This window comes from Ascaphus truei, chromosome 2, assembly GCF_040206685.1.
Source record: "Ascaphus truei isolate aAscTru1 chromosome 2, aAscTru1.hap1, whole genome shotgun sequence".
NCBI classification, from domain to species: domain Eukaryota; kingdom Metazoa; phylum Chordata; class Amphibia; order Anura; family Ascaphidae; genus Ascaphus; species Ascaphus truei.
Genome location: NC_134484.1, coordinates 303,268,624 through 303,279,533, shown reverse-complemented (window position 1 = coordinate 303,279,533; position 10,910 = coordinate 303,268,624). Strand labels below are relative to the sequence as shown.

At 34.8% G+C, this 10,910-nt stretch overlaps 1 protein-coding gene across 1 annotated transcript; it reads left to right on the top strand.

The window, feature by feature from the left end:
• The first annotated feature begins 264 nt into the window (after positions 1–264).
• On the top strand, positions 265–10,072 carry IGFBP1 (insulin like growth factor binding protein 1). The gene is made up of 4 exons (XM_075586425.1): positions 265–755; positions 4,063–4,253; positions 5,989–6,117; positions 6,328–10,072. The coding sequence occupies exons 1-4, from the start codon at positions 380–382 to the stop codon at positions 6,457–6,459; spliced, it is 828 nt and encodes a 275-aa protein (XP_075442540.1). The 5' UTR covers positions 265–379; the 3' UTR covers positions 6,460–10,072.
• The last annotated feature ends 838 nt before the right edge of the window (positions 10,073–10,910 follow it).

The following is a 10,910-nucleotide window of genomic DNA, read 5'->3' as shown; positions in this document are numbered from 1 at the left end:
AAATCAAACAAAGTTTGTTGTATTTTGCCTCAGCCTGTTTTGACAACTAAACTTGATCTTTGCAGATATGGGCAGTGAGACATAGCTTTTACGCAATAGGGAAGGGTTGGGGGCGTAGTGGGTAGTCATCACCCAAAGCAAAGCCACTATAGTAACAATCCCATTAAGGTTTACAAACAGTTCCGGCGTGCTAATGATTAATCTGAGGTGAAACATTAATGACTCAGTAATGCACTGTATATATGAAGAGCAGTGCTGAACACAAACAGCTATTTCTGAGAAAAATAGTTTCTGAAAGAGAGTTGTCTTTTCATCATACACATAGTTATATATTTATAAGTATATATACACAAATATTTATATTTACTTATATATTAATATGTACGCCACGACTGCAGAAAAAATGGTCTGCTGCCCCCATTGGCTCTTAGCTGCTTCTCTACTTTTCATAGCAGTGGAGATTGGGGTGGCAGAGCCATTGCACTGTGCCCAGTGCACCGAGGAAAGGCTAGCTCTCTGTCCCCAGGTGCCTGCCGAATGTCCAGAGCTGGCACGGGAGCCGGGTTGTGGCTGCTGCCTGACCTGCGCGTTGAAGCATGGAGAGCTTTGCGGGGTATACACTGCAAGGTGTGGAAAGTCCCTCAGTTGCCACGCAAGGCCAGGGGAGACTAGACCCTTGCATGCGCTTACCAGAGGACAGGGGATCTGCATGGATGCTGATAGTCTCGAGAAGTTGCGAGCCAGCGATGTTGCAGGTGAGTTTACATAAGTTCATTTACACAGCATGACACTGAATGCATTTGGTAGGCCCAAATGTATTTGAAATGTACAACTATTGTTTGCTTTAAACGTCATAAGAACTAAATGTAATTTTGATGGGAAGGACAATGTTAGAATCATATTAGGAATGCTAGAACAATTTTTTACAAGTCACCTAACTATGATGGGATAATAAATCTTGGATGCATTCATTAAAACTACCAGAATGAGGTCTGAAAACAGATACACAAATTCTGATTGTTAGCACAAGTTTTTTTTATTAAATAACTGTCAAAATAAATTGTGACATCTGGTATGTTTTATATTGAAAATATTACATTAGATATTGTGTAATTGTTTAACACATCAGAACAATAACTACATACAAACAAAAGCACGTTTTGTTTACAGTACAGTATATACAATTACTGTACATAATGTGAGTCAGACTGGCTATGCTCTTCAAATATACTTGTAATATCTTATTTGTTGTTCAGTATTAGGTGTAAGGGTTTGATATATGCAAATTGATCACCAAATGTTAACAATTCTACAGTTTAAATGTTGAACATATTTACTAAAATATATATCTTGGAATATAAATATGCAAATCTGTGGCATTTAGGTTTTTTTTATTTAGAATTGTAATTTCAAACGCAAATTTATAGGTAAGTGACTGATAATAATCACTAGCAATGAAGCTGGTTTGAATGTATTTATTTTTGCCTACTACGTCCCAGATCAACAAAGGGATGCCAAAGCTTTAGCACACCTTTTACTCTCATTTATTTTAATTGGAGTAAAGACGTGCTAAAGCTTAGTACCCTTTTGTGAATCTGTGCCAAAGTTGTTCACTCAAATCTCTTAGACAATGGGTTCCAGGTACTAAATAGGCTGTTTAAAAGTCGTAATTTTTAACTACTTTTTATTACAGTACATATAATTCTAGATAAGTTCAGACATTGCTCACTGTAGATATTTTAAATGTACAAACTGGTCGTGTTTCAGTTCTCAATTTTGTGTGCAAACTTTAAAAATGTTTGCAAATTATGTTCCAAAGTGAAGTAATTAGACATACAGTACTTGAGTTTTGAATCTCTTTGTTTTTTTTGGGGTGGGAGAGGAGTTGGTTCTGCTTTTGCCTAAAGTTCCTCGTAATTTTTGTTCTGCATTGTGCCAGAATTTGTGAATTTGCTAATTTCATGTGTATAAAACTTACAAATATATATTATATAAAGTGGAATTCTTTACTATTATTATTTAATTATTATTTACATGTTATTTCTAAATAGAAATGAAATATTAAGGAATTACATTACATTGATACCTTACTAACCATTTCTTCAAATTATTCATCAATTGTTAATATTATATATATATATATACATAAATAAAAGGTGAGAGAGGATGTAGGAGTGCAGGATCTGGGGATGAAGAGGGGAGAGAGGATGCTGGGGATCAGGATGGGGTAGTGAGCATGTTGGGGATGAGATTGTAAGAAGAAATACAGGGAGGTTGTTTTCTAAATTTAAAGCGAGGTTCTATAAAACCTACATACATTTTTATTCTGTCTAAATAAGTGTGCACAATAGGTACCTGTGCCCTTTTAGTCTTATAGCATCTATTTACTGTTTGCGTGAAGATTTTTGTGTTTGTACTATGTATGTATATCTTTAGTTATATAGCACCCCCAGTGTACTCAGCGCTTTACAAAAGAGAAAAAACAGTACAGGAAACTAAAACAATAAGTGCAACAAATTCAAACATTAGGAAAGGAAATCCCTGCTTGGGGAGCTTACAATCTAAGTGGAATGCTGGGAGACTTACAGAGACGGCAGGTCTGTTTACCCTGCCTATTGCACACTTGAATGATCTCTTGACATTGCTGCTTGTTTTTGTGACCTATGGACCATTTTCTTCCATCACTTCGGTGAAAGATCAAAGTAACATAACACGCCACTTTTCTGTATATAATAAATACAAAAAACACCCATTCACACTCACATCTACATCTTGCACACATTCCCCAAGTCTGGCTCAACCTCTCATCATTCATTTAAAATGCCAAACTTTAGGTGCAAACGTGGACATAAGTCAAGTGTCTATTTTTTTTTCTTAACAGATTATTAGTGGAGCTATGGCAAAAAGCTATTTCTTCAATTTCAATCCACCAAATATTTATTTCACAAATATTAAGCAATAAAGTGGCATACATAATCTAAGATGCTAACTATTATATCCCCAAAATATATGAAATAAGGCTACAGCATCGTATCAAATGTCTTAACCAGCACCTTTTAAAGGGCATACATTCTACAATAGAGTCTAATAACTTCAGTGGAGTTTTTGTATCATTTCCTGCTCATATGTTTTTGAGTAATGGTCACGTCTGTCTGAATATCCATGTGAGATTTTAACTGATCTACTCTACTGTATGCACATTTTGAAACAATAAAAAATTACCCAAGCTTTTTACTGTACAGTATGTAAATCTGTGCTTTACCTGCGAGCTAAAGATAAAGTTAAGTGAAGTATTTGTAGTGGGGTGGCAATTTTAAGTAATGTACTGTAGCACAACTACATTTTTAGGGTCAGATTCCTCAAGCACCATTACAAGTTAGTGTACCCAATCCGGCGTTAACTCCCTTTGGCTTTAACAGGACTTAGCATCGGATTGGGTGCCCAAACATGCACTTGGTTAATCTGCCTCTTAATTCTTTTTAGTGTTTTGTTACTGATGCAGCGGCCGTTATGCGAACACTTCACGCGTCACGTACATCGGAATCCCGATTTGAAACCGCGGGATGAATTCCAGCCTCCCCGCACTAAGATGCGAGCACGGCGAGAGCAGAAAAATGAATTTTAGTGTTCTGGCTTTTAAAACACATGAAATTGACACAGTAGCACAGTACTGTATACATTGCAATAAAATGGATGAAATGTAAACGAAGAAACAGAATCCATAAAATTCAAACAAAACATCTGCGATAAGCGCGGGTGCCTGGGGCGATTGGCCGCGTTCATGCTGCGTGGGGAACAGCAGAGAACTCAAAATCGGCACCGTGATGTGTTCGAATAACGACCGCTGCATCAGTATGTGCCATAGAGTACAAAAGATAAGTGTTCCTTTGGAGAGTGATGTCAGTGGTCAAAAGTGGGGAATTATTGATCTACTATTAAAAATTTGCTCTACTTTTTGTGTGTTTTGGAAAGCCCCATCTAAAGTTTATTGTACTCTGCTGATATTTTATTTTACAGTAGAAAGAAATAATTACAAGTAATAAACAACGCTTTTTCATTTAGATACAAAGGATTATGCAGAGCATGAAAACACAGCTCCTGAAGGCACTGACACTTCACAGGACCAGATTCCACCATTCTTTAGATTATTCCCTGATGGCTTTGACAAGCTTGATTACTGGAATGTAATAACTGTATATGAACGTATGAAAGCAAAGAAGGTCTTTGAGCGCAAGAAGTGGAAGGACCAACAGGTAAGCACTTAACAATATTATCAGGCACCGTCAAAAGCTATGTACTGTATACCATCTTGCTTCATGATTATAGGTTTCTGTAGTTTTGTGGTTATATTAACTACTAAACCTTCAATTTGAAGATCCTAGACACTACAGATAGTGTGTGTGTGTATATATATATATACATATATATACATATATATATATACATATATATACATGTATATATACATATATGTATATATGCGTGTGTGTATATATATATATATATATATATATATATATATATATATATATATATATATATATATATATATATACATACACACACACACACACACACACACTATTGTGGTGCTATTGAAAACATGTGTTACTTTATGTGTTAAATTACATTAACAAGTGTAATAACGTGCTACATCGGTATCATGATTCTATTAACAATTTGATGATTTGTAATTGGTGAGATCTGTACTTCACCAATACAACCTTTCTTCGTATGTATGATAAGACAGCATTGTGCTTTCCAACTCTGTAAAACATGTATTATACAGTATATGTGATTTTTTACTTCGTCAATCAGAAAGAAAGACACTTGAATACACTAGTGTATGGAGTGTATACTGTATGCGTTGAAAAATCAAGCGATAAAGCCCAACTTGGGCCACAAATTCCAAGGTTAAACAAAATGCATCCAAAACATTTTTTTCTTCTACAGTATGTGTTCCATTTATAAAATAGAACATATAAAAGGGACCCATAGAAACACAAATCAATAAAGGAGATTTTTAAAAAGAAGAAAAATTGTATACAGATGTAGCGGCCGTTATTCGAACAAATCACTGAACCATTTGTGTGCGCTGCTGTACTCCACATGGCATTAACGCGGCCAATCGCCCCAGGCACGCGTTTTTATCGCGGTTGCTTTGTTTGAATTTCATGGATTCTGTTTCTTTGTGTGCAATGAAATGAATGAATTGCAATGTGTACAGTATTGTGCTACTGTGCCAAGTTCAGGTGTTTAAAAACCAGAACACTAAAATGCCATTTTCTGCACTCGCATCTAGAGGCGTTATGTTTGAAAGAAATCCCGCGCCATGACGTGGGTATTCCGAGGTATATACTGCGTGAAGTGTTCGAATAACGGACGCTGCATCTGTAAATGTAAATCCATGCTAATAATTGGATTCTTACATTTGCCTGCTCCTCTTAACATCATACATTTAAGGTGGCTTAATTGAAAAGATTAAGACAACTACCATATAATGATCAACCAAATGGAAATTAGAAAGTGACAGCTCGTGATGTTTTCTACATAATTTCATCTGTTAACTTTTGAACATAATATATGCTACTGTACACTATTTTACACTATTATTTAACTTGGAACTCTCATATCACACACATTGGCATACATGTAAATAGTTGCTGTTTAATTCAACAACATTGCACAAACCTAACAGTACTATTTTATCAATTAAAGTTTGCATTAAATTCAATTTTAAAAAAATACACAATGGGGTACAGTAGATTCTCAGAGGTCCGTAAAATACTTTACGATATGTTATCTTCAGTTACCATATCGTTAAAAGGTAACACGAATCTTCAAAGCTCAGTAAAGATGCATTAAGTATTGTTTTCAGCCATAACGAGCCCTTGTGTTATTATGACGGATGTTATAAACATGACATTTACTTTATACAGTAGATGTTCTGCCTTGCAAACATGCTCATGTTCTTTGTCATTCTTTTAGGGTCCATGCCAGAAAGAACTCTACAAGGCAATGGATAAATTGGCTAAAGCTCAACAAAGAACAGGAGAAGATATTTATAGGTTTCACATCCCCAACTGTAATAGAAATGGTTTCTTCCACAGCAAACAGGTACAGTTTTCACCACTTCACACTTCCAAAACTATTTCTGATTATCCCTTATAGCGACTCCAACTTACGGTACCTGTTTAAACAGATAATTATTGTATTCTGCTTCAAAATGCTAATTTACAATGTAAATTAAAAATGATTTTTTTTTTATCATGCAATGCTGTGTTAATTTCAGTATTTTTTATTTAATAGCTTTTGTTTTTATTATAGTGTGATGCCTCCTTAGATGGAGAGCGTGGAAAATGCTGGTGTGTATATCCATTAACTGGGAGAAGGATTCCAGGATCACCTGAAATCAGAGCGGAACTCAACTGCCAACAGTACCTGAATGGGCAAGAATAGAATCCAAAATCCATAAACATGGTGTGTCAGTAACCTAGTTGAGCCTTTTAAAGAAAAAGATTCATGAACTATGTTTATTTTTTACAAAAAAACAAATTTGTGTCAAATCACTTAAATATTTATTCTAAAGGTTTATTTTCTTTTATCTCACTTTTATTATGTATTATTTTCAATGCTTTGTATATTTATATACTTAATATTAAGGTCCACAATATTTACACTACCTTTTTTTATCACATGTAAATCTAACAAGCATTTATTTAACACAGAAATTATATATTGTAAATTATGTATAAAACTATTGGACTATATAATTTAAAAAAAAAACTAGATTTATATGTAAAATACTTTGTGAAACATATTTAAGCAATTATTTTCTTTACGCCTTGGCACCTGGCTTATATTGTCTATTTAGGTTATTTTGCTAGAACTTTTGATGCCAAAAGTTTGATCCACTGTTTAGCGTTTTTCAAACTTTTTGGAGAGTTTGAACAGTAGAACATCTCTATGCCACATGAATTTGAAATCTTGCTGATTTTTCATAAACAATTTAATATTATTTTTTACCATGCACATTCTTGCCCTAAATGCCTTTGACATTTGAGGTTTATGCATAGATACAATACAGACCTGAGCAATTTTGTCTCTGTTGAATAAATTCACATGTTGAGGTACTTCACTAGCAAATTTCTGAGAGCACCAAGTATTGGTAAATTTTTAGTATTGGTTTAACAGTTTCGATTTTTTAAATCCCTCTACGGGTATATTATATGTGCTCTTGTACTATAAGCAGGAATGCTACTGCATAAAGTATGAATACATATATTGTTAAGCCAATAGAAGAAATCAATCAGGATAATTTTCTTGGGAAGCAGGTTTCAAAACCCTACAAATCAGCTTAGCTTCCTACATTGTGGCATTGCTGTTTTTTTTATAACACATTACGTACATAGTCTGAGGACACATGCTTTCATTTATAGTATAATTTTATTAATTCTTACATTAAATTGATTTAAGGATTTTCAGAAAGTTTTCAAAGGTGGCCACCTAAAACATTGATAACTTAATGAAATACCACTTGAGAGATTTTCCAAGTGTGCGGGACCTCTCAACAATATATATATATATATATATATATATATATATATATATATATATATATATATATATATATATTTCCACCAAATTATCAAAGAATAAACAGCGTTGCCTGTTGCTTTTGCTTTGATGAATTGAGTGCACTCAATGCCCCAGGAATTCATCAGTCTTTCATAAAGGAATGTTGATATTATACCCTCTAAATTTCAATGTAATATACTATATATTGTACTAAATACAGATGTATCTATACTTAATGTTCCCACTGCTGGGAGAACCTGTTGAACCCTGTCTGCAGCATTCCCCGGCAGGGGTAAATCTCTCCATGGGGGACCAAGTTCAAGAAAGAAAACACTGTTTGAAACTACCAGGTCATTTTCTCTATATTGCTAGTGTACGAGAAATCTTTTTAGCTATATTATTTATTTATTTTTGTTCTGTAAATAGAGACTATAGGCCATATTTACTAAGCAGTTTTCTGCCATAAGGCAAGTTTGAGAACAAGAAGACTCCTTACAACTAGAGATGGAGAGAGTGGTCCAAATCCCCTTCCCAGATTTTCCTGGGGTTTATCATAAAAACTGATACGCGCATTAAAATCTGATTTAAGATTGTACTAATTTGAATACGCATTGATTATTTAAAATCCATCCATAATGGTCAGTTTCTTGCATTTTAAATAATCCGAAGTATGATTTAATTTAAATCCAGTTCATGGACTGTGTTTCTATTGAATCTGATGATGGATTATTAGAAAAATGAAGTCGGATTAATCCATTGGAGTTATAAAAAAAGTGTTTTTGTTTTTACTGTAAAAGCAGCGCCCGCTACTACCAACAGACAGAAAGTAAGAGAAACTCAATGTATACAAGTGTATCCCTGTACTTGAAAATAACTGACAGTTGTAAAAATTCTTGAATATTAGTATTGCGATTATTTATGATTAATATTAATAAACTGCTATATACAAGTTAATATACTACAAACAGAAATGTACAGGAGCCTAGAGCCCACACCACACTGAAAAGAGTCACTCACTACAAGATTACTACTTAACTGAATCACCAGTCAGTCACCGGTTAATGCCTGGTTAATGGTTCAGCTACACATTTGATGAAGTAAATAATGTAAACAAAATTAAGTTTTAGTACTACAGTACAGCAACAACAGCCTAACAGCTTGAGGCTGCACCTCTATTTATACTCCGGCTCTGCTCTTCCTTCTTTCCCTATTACAATTAAGTTTTTCTGATTTGTATTCAATTATCAAATTCAGACTACTAATCCTATGAGCCAATTTTCTGTGATAGAAAAAGACCCGTCTTTTTGAGACTGATCCATCGAATTTAGCAGCTTAAAGGAACTGGCCAATCAGTGTTAGATTCAAATTCGAAAACAAATTGCCCATTTCTACTTACAGTACTGTACAACCAATTCACATCAATGCGCAGTAAATTTTCTTCTAATGGCAGAAGATGTATTATGACAGAAGACTGCTTAATAAAGAAAGGGACAAAATATTTGATTTATATTTGATATATATTTTCTTCTATGCTGGATTGAATCTTTCACAGGAGCTGATGTATCAGTATAAAGAGAGTGCAAAGAGAACTCAAATACTTCACTTTCTGTTTGCATTTCTGTTTCCTGAAAATTATTAGCCAGGGAAATCATCACACAGAGTGCAGAGTTTAATCCTTTGAGTATGTGTGTCATGTAACTTGTACTTAACTTCTCTTACTGATACGCTCTATGTTTGAAACCAATGCACATAAGGCAAACATTTAATAAAGTATCTATACATTGATGCATAGAGATGCAGATGAAAATTAAGTTATTTGCCTCAGTTTTACTTTAAAAGATTGATATATCACCACTGTAGAATATAAAATAGCAATCTCACCAGATTCATACAGTAGCACTTGCAATATGGCATTATCGAATTTTAAGCTGCAGTCTCACAATATAGGAGTCCCAATAAATACAATGAAAGCACTCAGCAATTTAACAATAACTCCGTCTTAATATTTATTTTATAAATAGTTTAGTAGTCTTTCACTTATTTCCAATACATTACTTTTTAGATCTCCCTCATTATTGTTTTTGGAATTTGCAAATATAACAACTTATAAAGATATGCAGTTGTAGTGAAACACCAGTGAGCATCAGTTTCAGTGGAACCATGATTTATCTTTATTTTTAACACTAAACAGCTCATCTTTTATTGCTTGCTTATTTCTTTGTTTGACATGGTATAAAAATATATATTTAAAAGAAACTTTTTACTTACATAAAACTCAGAATTTGACTGGCATTCAGTCAGGAAATACACTTTGCTGCTACTTTTATATATTTTTATATATTTTGACTGTAAAGCAAATTAGCGTGTTTTTGACACTATGCTGCTGGTAATGATTTTATAATCTTTTTGTATGTTGTTACTTGTATTTTACTGATCATAATGTATGTTCTGCTGTATCAGTATGTTGTAATAATAATAAACTTTTAACATTATTGAGCATTGTTATTCTATTTATTACAATATTTGGTTTTAAGGTTGATTAAAAAAAACATACCATATATTGTTAAAAAAATATACAAAATGTACCTCTAATTTTTTTAAATTACGGGCTGTTACAATTCAAGTTTATTTTTATCAATCGATTTTGGGGGGATTTGCTAGTGAGCTGATGTGTAGATTTAGCAAAGAGCAGCAGAAATATTTTTAAGATCGTACATTTAGACATACTGTAAACAGTCTTAGCAAGCTTTAAACCCACTACATTACATATAATGTGTGTGTGTGTGTGTATGTGTGTGTGTGTGTGTGCGTGCGTGCGTGCGTGCGTGTGTGTGTGTAGCGAGGTCTCCCTCTTACCTTTCAGGCTGTAGACCACATGTTGACAGGCAACCAATAGAGCTGCTAGAATCTCCTGAGGGGAAGATTGGAACGTTAGTTGAGCTGACAGTTAGGGCAGTTAGGAATTAGAAGCTGGACACGGAAAGGGTAGGGTCTGAGTGTGCAGGTGCCTGTGGCATCTGCACTAGGCCAGAGACCACTGATAGGCCACAGCTAGGCCCAACTCCCCTCAGTTTGTGAGTGCTACAGGGACAGGCCCATAGATAGGGATACTGCCCCTGTAGCTTGTAGTGAGGGACTCAGCCAGGACACAGCGGCATCCTGGCGCTTGGTGGTCTGGGACCAGACCACCCCACGGATGAGGCTATCCTTGAGGTGGACACCCCACATGGGGACCACCCCACGTGAAGGCGGAAGCACCGGAGTCGTAGATAATCATTGGGTCTGTGTACCCCATCGCAGGACGCAGTGCGCCCGGGTGCGGATGCACCGGA